The sequence below is a fragment of the Plutella xylostella genome, chromosome 2, assembly GCF_932276165.1.
Source record: "Plutella xylostella chromosome 2, ilPluXylo3.1, whole genome shotgun sequence".
Lineage (NCBI taxonomy): Eukaryota > Metazoa > Arthropoda > Insecta > Lepidoptera > Plutellidae > Plutella > Plutella xylostella.
Genome location: NC_063982.1, coordinates 2,075,140 through 2,098,076, shown reverse-complemented (window position 1 = coordinate 2,098,076; position 22,937 = coordinate 2,075,140). Strand labels below are relative to the sequence as shown.

Genomic DNA, 22,937 nt, shown 5'->3' with positions numbered 1-22,937 from the left:
TTCCACGACTGACAGTCTGGTAGGCTAAGTGCCAATTTCTCCATAGTCGGTTATCCGACAGAGATTGATTTATAAATTAAACGTCATCTCCATATAAAATTCATGACAGATGTGTCAAAAGTCAACCACTACCCCCTGGTTATGCTCTAATCGACTATGGAGAAATTGGCACTTATTCTTTCACCACGGTGACAAACCCTAGTCCTGTGTTAATCACCCACAAGATAAGAAGACCAAGAAGAAGATACAATGTTTAAATCCTCATTTTACCTATTTAACACTAGATTACTGCGTTCACTTTACGAAATATCGGCAAAAGAACGAAATTATTGCAATAATTTGTCGTTCGATGAAGCATATATTATGTTTCTTTAATTAGCACGATACACGCTTCAGTAGCAGCAGCTGTCTTTCATTGTAATTGCTTTTTTTACTAAGTCTATTTTATTGAGGGCTTCAGACCGAGTTTTATAGTCTAGAAGCCTAGCTAGCGAGGGTTATGCTAGGTGGATTTTTGATACGGGCCTAGGCTCAGTTTATTTATTTATTTATTTGATACTTTATTGCACAAATATGAAATAAGTACCAGCTGTTCCCGCGAGCTTCGCTTCGCCTTAAAAAGTTTTCCCGTGGGAATTCCGGGATAAAAATAGCCTATGTTCTTTCTCAGGGTCTAGACCATATGTATACCAAATTTCATTCCAATCCGTTGAGTAGTTTTGGCGTGAAAGAGTAACAGACAGACACAGTTACTTTCGCATTTAAAATATTAGTTAGGATAAGTGTACAAAAGGGGGACTTAATGCTAAAAGCATTTTCTACCTTCAGAGAAACGTCTCCATAACGCCACAGGAATCATCTTAGCTTAAACTAAGTTAGTTTACATTTATTTACCTTATTTATACTGACTTATTAACATAATTTAAAACAATTAAGAACCTGTACGTACTTACAACATTTTTATTGAACACTGCTTTTACACTAACTTGAGTAAAGTGGGTACGTGCAAATTTTTTAATCTGTGTATTCAAAATCTACGATCCACAAATAGCTTCGTCATTAACCTATATAACAAATGTTATCAGCAATATGCCTCGTCAAAAATCACTCAAAAAGGCCACCCCGAATCGTACCTGGCCCAAATGTACCCATTATACTCGTACGTGCAATGGTAAAAATATGTTGGATACAACTTTTATTTCACCTAAACTAGGTCTAGCCTGTACTTTAGGACAAAATAATAATATACTTTTTGTCCAGTCAGTGTTGATAGTAAATATATTAGTTATGTGAGCTAGTATCACTTGTTTATATTAAATGTTAAGTTTAGGTACGTACCTACTTATAAAAGTCTCATGACTATCAAAATGACATAATGTCAATTTTTTAAAAATGATTTAATACCCCATCCACACGCTCGGCGAACAATGGCAAACAGCAAACAGCAAACAGCAAACACTGACGTGTGGATGGGTGTTTGTCGTTGTTTGCCTGTTTGTGTTTGTGTTCGCCAGTGTTCGGCATCGGTGTCGGTTTTTCTTGCCGGATCAAAGGATGTTCGGCAAACAGTTCGCTACGTCTCCACACGTCTGGCAGCGGTCAGTATGCGCGCTAGCATTGCGGGAGGCGGACGTATCAACTTGCTACACTTTTTCGTTGGCGCGCATTTTTTTAATGTATGTTCACCGATTACTCCGCCGTTTATGAACCGATTTTGAAAATTCTTTTTTTTTTGTATTGGGTTGAGCTCCCAGGTGGTCCCATTTTTTTTCAGAATTTTATCTCACCCCTAAGGGTGGGTAAAGGGGTAAAAACAGGGTATGAATTTCCATTTTGGACACATATTAACCGATTCTAATGAAATTAAAAACATAACTAAATATAGTTCTTGTAACAAAAAAATATGATGGTGACCTTGAGCTGATGTGATGATGGAAACGGAAGGCAGTCAAGGGAACTCCTCAACGGTATATAGCAACTACCTCGTGTTTAGGCTTGAATGATTCGTATTGATTGGTAGGACTTTTTGGTATCATTTGCATCTTACTTTTGATTAAAAATTATTGCAAATAAAATAAAAACTATAAAATAAAATAATAATTAAAAAGAAGAAGTCAGTTTTTTTTATTATTATTATCCCACCATCGTCTTTGCTTTCTTCTTATTTTCCTTTTTTCTTTCTCTTGCTTTAATTTATATAATAAAAATATGTCAACCCGAAAGTAATAGCTCGTCGTCCGCCGTGTTTGCCGGTTCGGAATGTTATGAGCGTTCGCCGAGCATGTAGATGGCTGTTTGTGTTCGGTGATTGTGGTTGGTGTTTGGGACTTTGTTTGCTGTTTGCCGTGTTTGTGACAAACAGCAAGCGTATGGATGGGGCTTAAGGTTACAAAAATTTTTGCAAAGCAGATAATAATATGATTCTACTATTTAGGTTTGTGTAACAAAAACCAACAAGAGGTAGTAAGTAAGTACCTATAATTTTCGTGAAAGGATTTTTAAGTGCTTTGGTCCTGGCTACGAATAGAAATTATTTGTATGTGCATTGCAAGTATATTAATGATTCTCTATTATGGTTGATATTGTGTGATATATTTAACGCATTCTTTTTAATGGCGCATCCACAATATTATGATAAACATTATAAAGTTTAATGTTTCTTTCATTAACATCACTTGCCCAGTTCCGTGACACAAAATTTTACGGAAAAATACTTTGTTTTGCGACAAACGAACAATGTAGTCACAAAATCGCATGATGGAATAAATAAAAAAAAACTGGTACTAATTAGTAGAGACAATAAAAGTAAGAATATTAATTCGATCGCGTGCTAAGCCTTTTTTATGATCAAAAATACTAGAATTAGCTATGGTCTTACGGGCAGTCGGCGTACTGTTGAAATTTTGGATTGCGTTGCGTTACTTTGACACCTTCCAAAAATGGCCTATATTCTGTTGACTTCTTGAAGGTAGAAGAAGAACTAGCTTTAATTTATTAAATTGCAACCAACAACTCATTAAGTTGATATGAGAATTTTAACTGTACAATTCACAATATTTCACAGTTTGTAACAAAAAAAAAAAAAAAAAAAAAAAAAACAAATTTCACAGTTTGTAACCTGCATTTATTTATGCAATATTTTTTTTATAAAAAAGGTATCGATTCTTAACGCACAAATTCTAATCTTAGTGCTGTCAACCCGTCTAACTATACATTTTGAGATTTACTTAAACAATCAGAGAGCCGAATTTTAAAGAATGTAAGGTTTTTAAAGCATTAACATTTGAATTTGTGCCTTTAGAACCGACATCAGTATCTCATCAAGTAAAACGTCTCTCTCTCTGTCTCTCTATCTCAAAAAAAAGGTAAAACGTTAAACTCAAGAGTACACCCATATTAGTTTGAATCCCGCTAGATAGGTGCTGCAACAACCAAAAGCCGGTTTTTCTTTTAAAAAAATTCTTATGTTTAACCGGCCTTTTTGGTGGTTTATTAGTTGATATTAGTAGTTGAAATTTAATAAAAATCTTTTGATATTACCCGCCGTTGGCCGTTTATAGCCTACGTTAGTGTTTTCCAACTTTATAGCCTATACGTAATCAATTAAAATAAAATATTAGTACAAAATAACTGTACATGTAAATTGAGTGTTTATTACAAAGCAAGCAGGTTCATTATTAAGTTATATAAAACTGTACTTAAGTAGAAACGTTTTAAACGTATTGAACCACGCATTAAAAGCTGAGTAGGTACCTACTTAACTACTGCATAAAAATTGCAAATGCATTAACTTAACTTAAAACTATATTTTCAGATCCATTTTGTACATATTTATACGAAAAAAAATATAAGTAATTCAACGATAAATTTTATTTAAAATATCCAAATCTGTTAGGATCTTTCATTTATATCCCTCTGGCCAGCGGGAACTGCATGGCTATTGGTATATGCGGAAAGCAGGGAAAGGCCTTTCTTCTTCTTCTTCTTAAATCCCGCTACTCCTCCGAGGAGTCTGGGGCTGACACCAGGCGCTTCCATCCTTCTCTGTCGGTGGCCAGCAAGTTGAGCTCTGGCCACGACTTCCCTTTCTCTTGGGCCCCGCTGACTATGGACCGCTTCCAAGTATGAGCTGGAAGGCCTTTGTATAAGAGAAATAGGACGAAGAATGAGGGACCTAGACCTCGACTCCCGGTCCGAAGCATTCCTCTTAGAAAGGTTGTCCCTTGATGTCCTGAGAGGGAATGCGACATGCATTTTGGGTACCCTTGAAGCGTACCGGACTGCACCACACTAGAATAGCTTTATTTATTTGATACATCTCAAAAATATACAAAGTAATTCAGGTATAAAATCTTCTCTAGGTACATACTAGGTACTGACATGTAGAGACAAACGTACGTTATAGCACTTTAAATACAAAAATTAGAAACACAAATATCCATTTTACCCCTTTGACCCGTGGGTCAAGCGCAGCATTTCTCAAAATCCAAAAAGAGCTGTTGAACATTAAAACAAATGACCTACGAATGTAAAAAAAAACCTTTCGGCAAGCTCTTTGAGTTAATTACAACATGGTCTGTCCTTGTCTAGCATATTAGTGTTCGTATGTGTCTGTCTCGTGTTTTTTTAATGTTTTTTTTTTACTTTCTCGCGGCGCTTCGTAAGGTCGGGTCAAATCGTTTGGTTTTTTGTTTGTTTGTTTGTGTGTATGTTGATGGGTTGTGTTTAATAACAATGTTTAGTTACAACAGATTGGTATAAATTTTTATTAAGAAATATTGTCGGGTGTGTTTGTAGCTCGTATTTCAGCTATTAGTTTCTAATTAATGTGTTTATTAGTCGACTATAGCTGAAGATTTAGTTGTAATTGCAATGGGTGACTTTTTTGTCGGTTTTGGATTCGAATTCCGCGACCAAGCCTTATTGATAGGTGTTAGTCCAGTCAAGGAATGAGGTGTAGAGTGCGTAAGCAGGTAACTCAGCGATTCCTTCAGAAACTTGTTCAGGGGGCTTAGGTTGTTAACATACCAAAAGTACCAAAGCTCGAAAACGGTTAGGAATTAGAAAAAAACATATGATATAAAAGTTTTAGATAATTTTAAGAACTTTATTTCATTAGTTGAAAATATCTCTCTCCGATGCACCGTTTTCGAGATATAAGCTAAAAACCAAAAATTCGTACCTTTATCCCCCCCCTCCCCCCCCTCCCCCCCGCTCATCACCTAGGAGTCAGGACTTTTGGTATGTTAACAACCTAAGCCCCCTGAACAAGTTTCTGAAGGAATCGCTTAGTTACCTGCTCACGCACTCTACACCTAATTTTGAGTCATTTATTGACTGGACTATGTAGGATCTTTAATTTCAAATTTGACGACACCGGACTATGCCGAAAGTCCCGGATTCGATTCCCGACTAAGGCAGATTGTTTAAAGACAGATATATTATTTTGTGTCGACTTTACATTCACTACTATCCATTGAACCCTCCTGTTGCCCCGCAAAATATGGTTGATGCAGATTTCATATATACTCGTATGTACTTAAGTATTTTGAAAATTGCAGTTCTAATCCAGTGGCTAGCATATCCCTGGTTAGCTTTTAAGAAAAACTGAAATAAATATCTTATCGAGAACCAAACGCATTTTACGAGTATCTACTTAGGATCTAAATTCTTAGTCACCAGCCGTTTTATTGAGACCAATTGACCGTATCCATGAGAGTACAAACTTCAATTGTTTCCAGAAAAATACCAATTCTACCCTGACCTTCCGTGACCCCTGTGGGAGTCGATTCCAAGTTTAAAATTTAAACTTCGAACTCGTTACGCGTCAACGGGTTGGAGCTGAGAATTTTAAATTTGAATTTGGAATAGCGAAGTTCGGTCGAGTGTGGCCATTTATTGCTTTATTATGTGGCCTTTGAAAAGAGTTAAGGATGCGTTGACAGTCTATGAATTCGTTGTTATTGTTCTGAATATTTACTTGTAATGATTATACGAGCAAGTTATAATAATGGTTAACGAATATAAAAATATTCCCCAAAGTCTCTATCATCTTCGAAAAAATGTTTGCCAAAACGCACTGGATTTCGATGTCATTGTTCGTGTGATGTTACTTGGGACACAGTATACATATGTGTAGATACTAATAAGTACTTATAATAATTAAAGAAGATTTAAAAAATATCCAAAAGCATCGAAAATGAAAAAAATAACAATAAAAAAGGCAGGAAAATACACAAGAAAAAAAGCAAAGAATTGTTCGATGGCTAAGCCAAGATTTTCCAGAAAAGATAACGGCTAATGATTGTGAAGAAACACATTTTTTCTACTCATGTCCAATGGATAACATCTCCATTGTATTATCTCACGCGATTTATTATATACACGCTAGAATTTTCACCTCCGCTTGTATGTATAGAGCTATCATCATCAGCCAATAATCATCCACTGCTGGACATAGGCCTCTCCCAAGGAGCGCCACAACACTCGGTCCTCGGCCTTCCTCATCTAACCACTACCGGCTACCCGCCTAATGTCGTCAGCGGGCAGGATGTACATAGCTATAGAATGGTCAAAACGTAACCATCATCAACAACAACACACCGATAAAGTTGCTCTCCTCCCAAATACCTATATATATATGTATAAAATATGTACCAACTTATTTATTACTAATATTACATCTGCGACATTTTTTTACAATGCTATCTTTGTAGCGGGTAAAACGTGATAGATTACTTTTTTGAGCTACTCTAACTTTTTGTCAAATCTGCAACTACCGATTTTTCTAATCAAAATCAAGCCTATTTCTGCAAAGAACGATAGCTTGGTATAGCAATAAACTTTTTAATACCGTTGTATCGAGTCCGTACATCAAGGTTTTTCAAAGGTTCCCACAGGGGACCCTAGCGTTTCGCATCACTAGATCATGAGTACGTGCCCAGTGTTTCAACTTTTAGTGATAGGTTAACAACTGCTGTTACTCCGAGGGCCCCGGGTTCCATCCCTGGATGTGACAGTTTTTTTAGACACCCTATTTGGTATTGGGTCTTTGGTGGTGAAATGTTTGTGTCAAATCGTGAAGTCCCAATCATCCAGGCTTCTAGCTGAAAACCAGCGCTCTATGGTCTACCATAGAACCAAGCTGAGCTAAAATACTTTTCACAATCAAGAGGCAAAATTCATGCTCATTCTACTATGTATTCAAAAGATATATTTTTTCCTTTTACTTACTCGTATTTCTGTGTTGTTTTGGTGTGAGTGAATGAAATGTATTTTCATTCTTTCTTTCTGTCACGATCAACAATGATGGGAAATCAATAAATGAAACGCTTACTTTAACCCTTTTTTAAATTGAACTGATCATTTGTTTTATGTGTTTTTAATCAAACATGGCCGCTATCCATGTTAAGTAATTAACTGAATAAGGGCACTCTGTTTATTAGCGGAAAACAAGATGGGAAATTAATTCATTGGAATGCAAGGAATTGTTCAAAATAATTGAATTTGTACTTTTATGGTGAATGTGTAAAAGTTATAATTGCAATTTATTAACGCTTGATCTAAAATGAGTGGTGGTGCTTGCGTATTTCGACATATTTGAATGCGTTTTTATTCGATTGGACGGTATAGTCTAGATCTTAAAAGCAAATAAAAGTTATGGCAATTTTCAATAGGATTATTGCACAATAACTTTCCTAATTTGCTTAATGAACGAAATACGTAGATAAATATTGTCCACAAATTTTTACTCATTACGTACAGTCCTTATTCTGAGGCCCACCACCCAACTAACACCGTAGCGTTAAAAAAACTCTCATATAACTTGTATAATGGTTCCATTCGAAAATTAAAGTGTTAAGACATAGCTGTATAAGAGTGTAGGAGAGTGCTCTAACTCACTTATAACCACGAAAGAGGCCCACGATTTTGAGAGTAAAGGCTTTAGAAAGCCTGTAAAACGGTGTCATTGAAGTGTTTAAGTTATAGAAAGCCTGTAGTACGGTGTCATTGAAGTGCTAAAGTTACTGTAGAAGAGCGTTTAATCCCTCTCAGCTAGAACTTTTACCGGTATAGTTGTAGTTGTAGAATGGTTATTTGACTCCCTGACTCTTATTTGTTTGGTAAAAAAGGGTTAAGTGAGTATGTTACCGTTTTTCGAATACACTTTTACCATACAAGTTGTATGTCTTTGAAAATAATAGTGTCAACAGCAATCATACGCGACATTATTAGAGTGACAGTATTGATCATTACTAAATAACAGTAAATATAATATATTACCTTGACTTAACATGTTTTGTGAATTGAAAATAATATGCCATTGTAATTTTACTGTAATGTATACCATATTTCCCACCTCAATTTTAATGCGCTCCGAATTTATTAAGGATTTCAAATGAAACACAAGTAAAAATAAAATAGACGACTCAATTTTGTATTTTTTTTGTATCCTTGCTGTTTGTTCATTAGTTTCATAAATCGATTGGCATGACTGGAATGACAAAATTCACATAAATAAGTAAGTATTTTAAAGCAAAATATTGTTTATCCCAGAAATTTATTGGTTAGGTCGCCAATGCAAATGGCGAACTTACATTTAAGACAAATAGACTCACCTAAGTCATCTATTACACTTTTTGAAATAGAACACCCTTAGCCAAGGGTATTTTGCAGTCTTAGTCGATCCGCACAGTCTTGCTTAACACCGTTACTTTTACAGTCTACTTGCTTAACGCAATAAGCGTAAGTTAAGTTAACCTTAAAGATTAAAACTGCATTGTTGAGTTTTCCAACACTGTATGAATCTTGACTTACTGCACTCTTGACAAAATCTCTTTTATAACCAATTCCTGCAGCCTAAATTCAATATGACACCTAAAGATTTATATGAGTATTAAAGGAAACCACTTAACAACCATAAGTGTTACCAGGTGTCAGTGAGCACTCTTGTATAGCTTTAGGTTCTAGAAACAGTTTAAACCTATAACATCTTAATTATAATTGCTTTGACTAATACCATTTTAACACTTAAACCTGCTGTTAACACTAATTTCATTTGTTAACTCATCTTTATCGCTTTATGTTAGAACTGAGATAATTATAACACAGTTATACAGGTTAAAGTTTTAAAAATAGCTGTAACTGAGGGTAAAATGTTTGTTGGGCAACTAGCAACCTTTTTCCACCATTCTCTTTTTCACCAACCTAATTTTCTCCTCTTTCTGTTGCAGGCTCTCCGCGGCTCTCCATCCACCAGCGACTCCATTCTCCAAAATTACCCGAATACAAACCCCCGACTCCAAATCCACCACCCTGAGTTTCTCCGATCCGTTCGGGCCTCCCCAGTCGAGCGACGGGGGGGCCCCTCCCACCCCGCAGCCCACCATGACCTCCCAGGAGACCCTGGACCACCACCACCACCTGGGAGGCTCCCAAACGCCCCACGATTCTGCCAATTCCACGCCAACAAACGTGTCCTCAAAATCTGCTTTTATTGAGTTACAACAGCATGGTTACGGGCCGTTTAAGGGGGGTTATCAGCATCCTCATCATTTTGGGAGTCCGGTGGGGGCTGGGCAGCAAAATCCCCATGAGGCCTCAGGGTTTCCCAGTCCTCGGTCGCTGGGGTATCCCTTCCCTCCTATGCATCAGAACACGTACGGGTATCATTTAGGGTCGTATGCGCCGCAGTGTGCCAGCCCTCCGAAGGATGGTGAGTATTTTTTTTTACCTTCTTAATTTTACTGTATAATATGAATTGAGACGGTGGGTTTTTTGCCTGTATTGTTCATAATTCATAATATAAATAGTGCCGTAATGTCTCTGGTGGGTCGCTCTATACTGACGAAAAACTAACGAACGTGAGCTGTCGTGCAATCGGCAACTTAGTTTTTCGTCATATTATAGTCAGTCACATAACCTACTTCCATTAGAATATTGACTAAAATAATATAAAATAGTTTTTAGGTCACTGTATAAACTTACATATTACCTATTAAGTTACCAACAATTTAAAGACAATCTACATAACATTTAAAGTGGCAATGCGATGACATTTCCCAGGCAGCAAACAATTTCCGAACAACGATTTTTAAAACGAAAATTTCCGAACTTTTTCTTTCTTAATAACTGTAATTTTAGCCTGGTGTTCCAATATTAAATAGTTTGACATGGCTGTAAGTAGTGGTTAGATAATGCGGGGTTAACTAGAAAGGTGTTATGATAGTTAGAAATTACAAATTGTATATTACGAAGGCGTCGGTAAGTGATCGTATAAGGAAAATTCGTGCTAGGAAGAAAGTAAAGAACAAAATTAAATATGAATAGGTACGTTGGTAAGTGTATTGATCCTTGTGGAATAGGTATATGGAAGTATTTTTTTTGTTTCTATACCTACTATGCTGTGTACTTATAGATGATTCGGAAAAAAATATTTATCGAAATGCTTGTTGGAATCGTGGGTTTAAAAAAGTCCAGTCCATTTTTACACATTATTGATACAAAATAAATCATAATATGAGATTACTTATACACTCACAGAAAATGAAAAAAAAACAGTGATTTTAGCATCAAATTACTATTAAACGAAAAACCCTGCATGCTAATCCTTAATTCCAATAAAAACAACGTTGGCAGAAATTGTTGGAAACAAACTTGCTTTATTTATCAGTTTAATGTGACCTAGGAGTCCTAGGACCCAGGGTACGCCTGCACCAATCTTGTTTAAAGTTGAAGTTATTGTACCTAAACGCAGTGTGGGACGCCCTCCTGCCCGCTGGACTGACGACCTTAGGCGGGTAGCCGGTAGTGGTTGGATGAGGAAGGCCGAGGACCGAGTATGTGGCGCTCTTTGGGAGAGGCCTATGTCCAGCAGTGGATGATTATTGGGTGCTGATGATGATGAAGAAACGTTTTTTTCAAATCGTTGACACTAAAAAGGCCTCGCCTCGTTCTGTAAATGATTAATGTCAAAACAATGTCTCTCGCAATGAAAAATTCATACCACGGTAACGTCGCATCGTTGGTAGAACCTTGCATATTTAAACCTATGCCCTGCCACTATCTTTTAAGCTGCGTACAGACCGGCCCAACGAACGCCCAACGAACGCCCTCTCTCTCTTTCAGGCTATGTGTCCCATATGGTGGTGGGGTCTGCCTTCCTCGTTTTCTCTCTCCACTTCGCCCTGTCTCCAACGTCGTCTTCAGAGACTTGGCAGTGTCGTAGGTCTTTTTGCACTACGTCTATCCATCTGGTTTTAGGTCTTCCTCGGGATCTCCGACCGGGGGCGGACAGGCGCAGTGCTTCGTTTCCAACATAGTCAGGTGGTCTTCTCTTGACATGTCCGAACCATCGTAAGCGGTTTTCTTGCCCAACGATGGATATTTATGTGGTATTGAAAATACTGGCTTTTAGATTTAATCGGCTTTTATTCAGTTTTTTATTAAAATTAATCCAAATAATACACGTCTTTCGTCTTTCACTCTTCTTCCTTTTTCTCACACTCTGTCATTCCTCACCATAGACACTTCCTCTGAGTTCCAAACCCCACACTCGGCCATCCTGCAGTCATGCTGCCCTCAGCATGTGCATTTTAAAAACGATATAAACTATACAATATTAACACCTCAACTAATAATAAGAAACAAGTACATTACACCTTAAAACACACACATTCATCGTCATTCGTTCATTATCACTTTTATCTTTCTTTCCCCCAATATAACTTCCTTTCTTTTCTTCTTTCTTGTCTTCTTTCGTTTCATCTTCTTTTCCTCCTTTCTTTTCATATTTTTTATTAGTTTTCTGCTCTTTCTGTGGGCATTATCCTTAAGTCCCCGCTCTCTCCTAATTATTATCATTTCTAGACTTCTTGGTGTGATCAGTTGTGTCTCCATGCCCTTGTGTAACAGTCCATTGCTCATACAATAATCTTGATTTTCTCTTTCTTCTAATACTTTGATGGTCGCCTTTAGACACTCATTTTCTGCTTGCATTCTCCTTATTCCTCTTTGACATTCTAAAATTATGCCATTAGTTCGGTTACATCTTAGTTCACCTGTAAGCTGCATTCTGCTGCCACTGCGGTATTCAATTTTTGGCACTGGTAACTGTTTCACTGCTTGCTTTTCTACTCCTTGTTGCTCCTTCAAAGGTATCCGTATCGGTCGCTGAGCTGGTATCTCATCCTTCAAAATTTGATGTACTTCTCTGTTCACCTCCTTCTCAGTCTTTGGTTCATAGGATTGTACCATCCTCTTCACCTTTTGTTTAACTTCCTTGTCCACCTGATAACCTATATTGGTAGGTATTGGCTCATCAAGTCCTGTGTATATCTTGTTGTCGTCGGAACACTCCGGCGAACCGATCTGCTTCACTTCTTTTCCGCGTATTTGCACTACTGTCGTGTGTCTTTTAATATCCTCACTATCCTTCTTTTCGTCATTAATCGTCTTGTTTTCCTTTATTTTGCCACTCTTTATTGACATGATTGTTTGTTGTTGTTTTTGACATTGACATCGTCCATCTTTTTCGTTCACACCTTCATTGAGTGAATCAACAATGCACAACGTTTGACGTGATGTTGTCGGCTGTTGTTGGGAACTTCTTTCCGATCGCATCGTTGGACGAAAATTTGCATCGTTGAACCCCACTACCGTTGCAAACTTCATCGTGTTTTGGTTGTTGCCGACATTCTGATGAAATATGACCAAATGAGTTGCATTTAAAACACTTCATCCCTCTATTTTTATGTGGACACTCAGGGGAAATATGACTGCTTCCTCCACAACTGTAGCACTTTCTCCTGTCACTCTTTTCAGCTTCATCTCTAGGTTGCCATCTTCTGTGCTGCGCTTCCTGCGTCTTCATCTTCTTTTTCACAGTTTCATAGATTCTCAACTTCTCTTTTAGGTCACTGTAGGTTGTAGCGCCGTACAACATAATTTTATTCGTTTCGACGTCTACTATCCCGTCGATAATGTATTGTATAGCCACACTGTCAACTAATTCTCCTCTTTTTGCTAGCTCCTTCATCACTAGGAGGTAGTCTATACAGCTCTCTTCTTGCTGCTTCTTTCTAGCACTCATGATTTCGTGAATGGCCTTCCCATCCACCGTATCTGGAAACTCATTTAGTATGGCCGACTTCAGTGCGTCCCATGTCTTGAATGGCTTTTCAGCCCGAAGCCATAGCGCCGCCGTCCCCGTCAGTGATCTACGGGCCACCACCAGCTGTTGTAACGCAGACCATCCGAAGATCTCAGCGTTATCTTCTACGTCTTCCACCCATCGCGAGGCCACGTACATTCTGTCCTGCCCGCTGAATTTCGGCACCAGCTCCTCCGCGTAGTTCATCATGTTTGCTGAACACCCCGCCGTTGCCGCTGCTGCCGCCCCCGTCCTCGTCGTCCTCGTCGTCGTTTTCCTTGAGTCCCCACGTTCTCCGTCGTCGTACATGAGGAGTTTTTTTTTTTTTTTTTTTGGTTTTCACCGTCGTGGCGTCGTCGTCGTCGTCGTAGTGGTGCAATTTTTAATCGTCTTTAAAAAAATTGCCCCCGTCGTCTTCCCGTCTTTTCCACGGCCAATCTCCAAAAATGGCCGCTACACCGTATTTAGAATTTTGAATTTCGCCAAATAAATCTTGCCAATCTGATATTTTTAGGTTTAAATCCCGGACGAGCCCCCAATTGTGGTATTGAAAATACTGGCTTTTAGATTTAATCGGCTTTTATTCAGTTTTTTATTAAAATTAATCCAAATAATACACGTCTTTCGTCTTTCACTCTTCTTCCTTTTTCTCACACTCTGTCATTCCTCACCATAGACACTTCCTCTGAGTTCCAAACCCCACATTTATCATACATAATACAGGGGCAGATTGCAGCAACGAAGGTCAACGAAACCCGTTCGTTGGCGTTCGTTTGGCCGGTCTGTACGCAGCTTTACAGAATGTAAATGGAATGGAATGTTACGGTCCTGTAAATGGATTCACCTATTCGACAGTCTTAATGCTACTCTCGTTAAAGCTTACTTTCCTTTGACTGGTATTTTCTGGGTAGGAATTAATACACTGTTTTAACCTTGTAAATTTTTGAATGCGCTAGCCACGGGCCTTCCATTTTTCTGTTAAATTTTTTATGACAAATTTTGTTTCGGGCGCAGTAAAAATATACGAAAAACTGAGCTATATGTATGCTTTATTTTACAACACATGTTGAAAATATTAATCGTAATTTATATTTAAAAAAACAGCGTCATACAGTTAATTTTGTTATCTGGATAAAAGTGTTAACTGCTACCGTGCCACCACCGATACATTAGCAGTTAAAATCCATATGTAGCGTCGCTCGTCTGTCAAAAATCTGTCAGATCCATACAAGTTACGACAGATTTGACAGGCGAGCGACGAAGCTGCATTACTTGGATTGTTAAGTACTAATGTTCGGTGGTGGTAACCGCACTGTATATGTAGAAAGTCGAATATCGAATAGAAAAATTATAAATCTGGACCATATATATTATATTTATTTTATGTAAGGCATATCATCATCATCATCAGCCAATAATCATTTATTTATTTATTTATTTATAGACACTTTATTGTATACACAAAACAAAGACAAAAACATGAAGACAGAAAAAGTAAGAAGTACACAAAGGCGGGCTTATTGCCAAGAAGCAATTTCTTCCAGCCAACCCTTGGTTGGTGGAAAACTAAAGTGATATTCACACGAAACTCTTTTATACAATAATAAAAATAAAATCAAAAACAATTTAAACTAGACATAGAACTATACTAACGACTAACATGTCCAAAATATACCTATAAATTAGAATGACTAATGCCTATTTATTTAACCTACTTAAATAATAATAATAAATACAGATACACATATAAAAAAAAAAAAACTAAAAGACAAAAAATACCTACTTAATATATACCGACTAACTATGTTAATACATACATATATAATATATTATATACATAAATAAATATAATTTACCAACCTAAGGTTTGATGATAATGATCCTTTACGCTCTTTCGGCAATCATCCACTGCTGGACATAGGCCTCTCCCAAGGAGCGCCACAACACTCGGTCCTCGGCCTTCCTCATCCAACCACTACCGGCCACCCGCCTAAGGTCGTCAGTCCAGCGGGCAGGAGGGCGTCCCACGCTGCGTTTGTAAGGCATACAGCTTGCGTAAATTGCGTAACATACAGCCTTGCCCACGGCCGCTGAAGCTGTGTTCAGGAATTCTTTTTACAGTCCGAAAACGCGGTATTGCACAACATAAATTATCACCATCCGACGTACGTTTTCCTCTAATACCGGTGGCCGAAGGTCGCTTTTCCCTCGCTTCCCTAATATTTCGTATTCGCTGTTTCCGTTTGTACCGGCCGGTAGTAAATAAGGTCAAATTTGGCTTGCACGCTATCCTATAGTGAAAGTATTAGTAACTTCATAACTTGACCTGTGAAGATATGAAGCTAGCTGCCTGAAGTAAGTCTAGCAGACTAGTCTGAAAAAGATATAATAATAATAATAAAATGTTTTTATTGGCACTAAAAGGTTTACATTTTTGTATCTTAATCTATTTCATAGCTGAGATAATATGGGTACAATGTCTTAATTATAAAACTCAGTTGTTTTACATTTCAAGAAATTATAATAGGACAAGAATATTTTATAGGTACACAACAACTACACAGTAAGATACTACTAGCATATAAACTAGACAGAGCCTGTGTCTTAGGCACTATATATATACATAAATCAATGTAAACCGATCGATTTAAGATACTATCATCTTAATTTGGTTGGTTTAGCAGTTCACTGTAGTATGTTTTGTTAGGAATCTAGTTAGGATAATTTAATCTAATAGTTCAATTGATATTACTGTGCTCTTAGCACAACTGTTATCAATTATTATCAACTAGCTGTTCCCGCGAATTCACTTCGCCTTAAAAAGTTTTCCCGTGTGAATTCCGGGATAAAAAGTGGTCTATGTTCTTTCTCAGGGTCTAGAGTAGTCTAGACTCTAGACCATATGTTTACCAAATTTCATTCAAATCCGTTCAGTAGTTTTGGCGTAAAAGAGTAACAGACAGACACAGTTACTTTATAATTACTACATTTAAAATATTAGTTAGGATTAGGATATTAGTTAGGATTAGTTAGGATATAGTGATCTTACAAAAACAAACGAGAAAATCGTCATAAATCATAGAAACTAATGGTTTTGTTAGAACCTTAATTGAGTAATTACATAGACTTAGTAAAGTAAACTGGTAAATTGAATAACAACCCAGTACTGGCCACGATACAATAAATTTAGATTTAGTCATGTTAATTGCAATGGATGCATTGTACTTAGGTAATTAAGAAATACAGTTCGGGTACTTTCACTAAAATGAAAAAAAAAACCTTATCTTTATTAAAATGTCAAAGGATAGTAGGACAAAAGTCACTTTTGAAACTGGTCTCAATTTTGTGATAAGTGATCTTTATACCTACCTTCATAGGTACTTTTTACAAAATAAGTTTAGGTACATTGAACAATATTCATATTTTATGGTTCGTATAATATTATTTAGGTACTTTTAAGTCACAAGTTTTTATTTAAGCCAAAAGGCGTCCCGTACAGTCATATCATAACCCATACCTATAACATAACATTACCATCGCCGCAATATAGCCATTTGAACTAAACAAAATGCAAAGGAAAGTTAAGAAACGTTGGCTAGTTGTCTATGGCAGAGAGAGCGACCGGTGACAGCCGACAGACAAGCGCCGGGAAACTGGTATTTTATGTACGGACCTCGGAATAATGACCACACTGGATGGCTTTTTAATGAGGATTACACATAAATTAATAATTAGGTATTGTGTATTTAAAGTCTGCCGTATGCAGTGTCATTGTTACATCTGATGAAAAAAGTTAAAAAATAGTGATACTTAATATATTCGTAGGTACCTACGTGAAGTGTTATGTAAAATAAAGATGAATTTAAGGATAAAATTATAATTAAGTACCAGTCTTTGGTTGTCTTATAGACACAGGAAAAAGGCTTACGTGGTGTTTTAAGATAACAAACATGTTACTTACAATATAAAAAAATATTTAGTAAATAAATAAAAACAATACTACTTACTCAATTGTTTTTGAGGTTATAAACATAGCGCTTTTCACAGCGACCGTCCAAAAACACGTGCGTTCGGTCGCCGGCGGCATTGAATTTTTCTCCCAAAATGTCGAAAGTCGCGTTAGATTCCTAGTCACTAATTAAAAATGGCTTATAAGTGTGTTCTATGTTATTAAACCGTGTTTTTTCCGTAGTTACGCCTAGAGCTATGTATGAGAAGGGACAGTTGTTGTACCTTGTACCACCTACTTTTTTCGACGGCCATAGACAGTATAAAAAATGAGTTTTGTTTTTTTTCTTGTGACATGAGTTTTTAATGCTGGCTGGTTTTATACGAGTATTATGTTTGTTGAATATTATCGAGGTTCATGTTCTGTTTGTATGCAATTGAATAAAAGTTATTTAACTGAAAACACATTATCCACCATGCAATAAAACACTGAACTATAGACTCCCAGACTTAGGCCTGGTGAATAAACATTTCTTTTTCCCTATCAAACGAACACATGACCAATAAAATGCATGGATTTGACAGCTGTCATCACTAGTGCTATTATATTTCAAAATCTATATAATATACTTATATGCTTCAATATTTTTTCTAAACTAATCCAACTACAATCTTAACATTTTTAAGTAAGTTAAACTTAAAAAGCACCAAGTTGAGCAACATTTCAGCTCAACCCGTCAACAGGGGGCGGGGTAGCCCTGACCTCGCTGGCAGCGTTAGGCCCAAGATATTATGATAAAAATGTTCCAAAGCTGATGCTAAGAAAAAACCCTTTTAGGGTCCCTCGGAACTGCTAGAGAAATTCGGGTTAAATGAAAGGTGGTCGTGGTAATTAATTATTAAATCCAGGATTTTAAAACTTGTAAATTCGGTCAGGTTTGTCATGTCTTCATTGTTTTGATAAATATTCAAATTCATTTATTTCGAGCATGGCTCATAATCACACAACATAAAAATAAAAAATTATAAACAAACACAGTAAATTATATACAGAGACAAACACAGCATAAATTGTAGGTAATTAAAAATATATAATAATAATAATAATAATTAGTGGATTAACTCTCCACCGCTGGTGCGCCACTCGCGACTACTTACAGGTGCTAGCCTTACTGGCGTGCAGACGGACCCAGCGCCCCAGCAGCGGCGAGTCCCACCGGTCGGCCAATGTGCGCAGGATGGAGTTGCCACTGCCACGGATGCGACCTAGCAACGAGGCGCAGCGTTTCCTAATAATGGCATGGAAGCCATCGACCATTGCATCCGCGAACATACCTGAAGCACTGCAGTGCCGTGGCAGCCGCATCACCACCCTGAACGCATTGTTGTACTGTACGCGCAGAGCGCTGTATACTCCCTGCGTGTAGTTGACCCACAGGCTGCATGTGCAGAACGACTGGCAGTAAGCTCTAAATAACGTTCGTTTCGCTTCTGCACTACAACGAGCGAACCTGCGAGCCAACATGTTACAGCGAACAGCCAGCGCCCTGCGCTCCCTCTCGATATCATGGTGATCCTTCATGTCCTCAGAGACCCAGTGGCCCAGGTACTTAAATTTTGTGACTTTTTTAAGTGCAGTGCCATAAAGCTCAACAGGCACATTTGTGTATGTTTTCGTGCCTGACTTGAACACCATAAGCTCACTTTTCTTCACATTGTACCTAAGCCCATGGGCCTCCGCGTAGGTCTCACACATACCTACTAACCTTCGCAGAGCACCGAGCGACGGGCTCAGCAGTACCATGTCATCAGCATACGATATATTGTTAATGCAAAGACCGTCTATGTGACACCCGACCTTAGTACTGCTGAGCTCCTCGATCAGCTGGTTCATGTAAAGGTTGAACAATTTTGGGGAGGTTAACCCCCCCTGTCTCACCCCACAAACCATCCTATACTCGCCAGAGAGCGACCCTGCCCATCTAACACTATTCTTTTGGTGACCATACCAGTACTTAAATACTGAGGCAACTTCAGGTGGTAGGTCTGCAACACAATCCAGTTTATCCCACAACACATCGTAGCTAACCAGATCAAATGCCTTAGATAGGTCTAGGTAGCATGCGAAAACGGGTGTACTTCTAGCGGTGTAGTACTGAACAGTTTGCTTGAGGCTGAAAATAGCACTCTCCGTTGATAGTCCAGGTCTGAACCCGAACTGACCATCATGGAGTTTGAGATGCTTGCCCAGGTGTTTGTCAAGCAAACTGTCCAGTACCTTCGCAATAATAGTGGCAAGTGAAATTGGTCTATAGTTTGATATGTCAGAAACATCACCAGTCTTGTTTTTTATGATCGGTATTACCAATGTATACATCAACTTATCAGGTAGGTAAGAGTGAGCCATACACAAATTAAAGAACATTGCAAGTACTCTGGGAAGATGGATGCCAGCGTGCTGCAGATGCTCGATGCTCAGGTCATCGTGACCGGGGGATTTTCCTCTTACCATATTTTTAATCACCAGTCCAACCTCCTCAGCAGTAAATCTGACATTCAGATCACCAGTATGAGCCTCAGCAGCGAGCAACGGCACCGACGCCTGTCCGAGAGGAGATTCCACTCTAAAGTGAGTTCGAAATGCCTCAGCTATGTTAGTGGGTTCATGCACACCAGCGACGCTCACAGGGAGACTCGGTTTAGGATTTATTTTGCTTGTAGATTTCCAGAATTTAGAAAAGTTTTTATCCATATGATGTTTAGCAATAATGTCCATTCTTATTTGTTGTTCATTAGCCTGGCACCATTTTAGTTTAGCTTTGAAATATTTTCTTGATTCAAACATTTCTTCAAAAATTAAACCGGAGCTGGGTTTGCCGTGCAGACGCCACATTTTGTAACAAAGCCGAGCCTTCCTATGAGCGTCCCCGACGTGCCTGTTCCAGCCGGTGACATATTTGCCCCGTCTTGGTTTACATTCACAATAACTGATGCGAGCAGCCTCTCTTAGAATATCAACTAAACTTTCATACATTCTATCTAATACTGGTTTATGATTTATGTCAGAGCAAAACTTGTCAGCACATTCAGTAAATTCAATAGGGAAATCAATATTTTTCAATTCAGAATTACAATAATCATTATATTTTATAATTTGAACAGCGTCTCTAACGCCCCACTTTACCTTGTTATAAATATTACTAGTAGTACTCAATTTAGGCTGAATTAGATTGAAATTACAGTCGAGTTGAACAGGTAAATGGTCAGACCAGTACGTGTCATACAGTACAGAGATACCTGGTACAGTCTGTCGCGCAGCATTGGTCACTAACATATGGTCCAACCATCGCTTGCACCCATGAGTTTCACTCACAAAAGTATACGTGTCCGATGGGAGTAGCTCCATGTCCACACAGCACCACGACTGTTCAGCACAAAAGTCTAAAAGTTCCTTATGGAAAGGCTCACCTGGATGTGCATTAAAGTCTCCCAGGATAAACACTGAGTCCTCACTATGCTCCGTTATTATCGCATTAATTTCACTTAAACACTCCGTGGTATCGTTAGAATACCATATACTAAGCTCTTAGTAAGTATGGCAAACAGAATAAAAATAAAATTAGAAAATAACGTAAGTAGGTGTCAGCATGAAGACATAACTGGCAAATTATGCAAAAAAAAAAATTTTTGCGTTTGCTTTTTATTAGATACTATTAGCTAAGTTTAAAAAGTCAAATAGATAAGTAATAAAATAGTTATGTAAGCATTCCAAAGTCATCAAAGCAAAATAGGAGTTAGCAAAAAAAGTTTAATAATGCCGGCTAAAACATTAAAAACTTTTTCGTCGCTTCACAGAATAATAAAAAATAAACTCCGCTTATAACCTTACGCGGCATTTTTGATGCACTAACAGTTTTATGGTAACTTTAATTATAATTTTTAATTAGTTTCGTATTAACTTATTAAAGTATGTGTATTGTAATAAACTTTCTTGTTAACCTACAATAATTTAGCAAGTTGTGGTTTTATAATAGGCCTCTTAATCGGTTATTTATATCTTTACATTACCAACTAGACTTAATAATATTAAAACGAGTATTCCCATAATATCTCTAGGCTATCTCTGGCTTCTGTTTACTAGTTACCAAAATAGAACGAGTTAGCCGTTGATTAGAATCCTCCTTAGTGAAATATCCCTTGGCTGTATAAAAACCTTACCCTTGCATCGAAGATGACTCTCACAAAAAAAAGTCACAGCGGCCATTTTGGAATTGCGCCAACGTCACACGTTTCATGCAGCCTTCTTTTGTTTTAATTTACGTTCTTACAGTAAGTAGTAAGTAAGTAGCGAGCGACATTTTTACGATACCGCGTCGTATCGTATCGTACGTCCAGCCATTACTTTTGTTCTGGGAATCAATTCTCGAAGCTGGTTGCGGCTATAGTATACGTAATAATGTTCACATGAATACGTCGGCCGGGACAGACGGACAGACAAAACAATGCCATGGGGCCTGAGGTAACCACACCCCCGAGCAGTGATGGGATGATATTTGTCGATGCTCTAGTGATGAGACGCTGTTTGTCGATGGGTGTTAGTGATGTGCTCTCATTCTGATAGTATCGATTAGAGTTGATGTTTTTTTATTACTCATCTGATGATTTTTCCGTATTTCTCAATAAACCTTACGTATTTTAACTTCGTAGTTTGGCTAGTAGGAAATGCCTTTAGCATTAAGTCCACTTTTTGTAAAATTCTACATAAATACTACAGAAAATCCTGCAGGTTTACTCATTGAACCTGTTTTTGAAACGTTTTAAATATAAATAACATTTAAATACCTATGCATATTCTATATTACCTAATCTAGTCAAGCAAGGGTACATTAATAGTAGATTGAAGCAAAAACTACAAATAAAATATTCCAAGATAAATTCCCAACATCGTTTGTGAGGTAGAGCACCACACCATACACCATGCATCACCTCAGACTTTTAAAACAGTGAACCCGCCCACCCGTAGACGCCTACCGAAAACTGAGATAAAACGAGGCAACTTTAAAAACAATAAAATGTAAAAAAAAAACTTTTAAAAAGTTTTAAGCGTCGATGGTTTGTAACCGGCGATTATGCGTTCCCGAACGCAACTTTCAATCAATATGGCGTTATTAATTTTGTCGCTACTGTGGCGTTTCTGAACGTGTTATTAGAGCTCGCATAATGTACTGATTCTTTTGTTTCTTTATCGGCAAACATTACTGAATGAGTGTGAGCTGATTCGCACCCTGAAGAAAAAACCCTTGAAAGGGTTAAAATTGGTTAAGCCTTCTTTTATGAAGTATACCATTCTTAATATGGTCCGAAACATAGTGAATCCAAAACCGTAATCACGAGAATGTAATAATTTAAAATCCAACACCTTATTTATGCTATAAGTTGACAACTATTCAAATAATGGCCAAATTAGCTAACCAGATATAATCGAATAAAAATCTCGATTATTTTAAACCGCTCACTCCTTCTTCTATCATTCAACCACCAGTGTTGCGATTCCAGAGATATGCAAAATTGTACGCGAAACCGCCGGCCGTTTATAATAACGTGCGAAGATATTTTTGTTGCATCCATAACTCTTATCGCATTAGCATAAGTGATATAATGGCTCGTTGCAGCCAGGATGATAAGTTGGCGGTGTCTATGACACCGTCTGTGGGCGGGAAAATTGGAAACAATAAAACTTTTGAATGCGAAATTCAAATTTAGAATGGGGATAGGGAACACACACACAAATTTTTTTTTAAAAGTAAAAATCATTTTGCGCACGCAGGTTTTACGAAAC

General features: G+C 37.7%; 1 protein-coding gene across 7 annotated transcripts in view; it reads left to right on the top strand.

Annotated features, from left to right (window-relative positions):
- LOC105388481 (homeotic protein distal-less) overlaps window positions 1-22,937 on the top strand; it is an 82,004-nt gene that overhangs the window by 5,448 nt on the left and 53,619 nt on the right. For all 7 annotated transcript variants that reach the window (XM_011559401.3, XM_011559403.3, XM_011559402.3 and 4 more), the window contains exon 2: window positions 9,234-9,715. In XM_011559401.3, coding sequence (XP_011557703.1) covers window positions 9,388-9,715 — 328 coding nt within the window. In that variant the 5' untranslated portion in view covers window positions 9,234-9,387. The remainder of the gene's footprint in view (window positions 1-9,233; window positions 9,716-22,937) is intronic.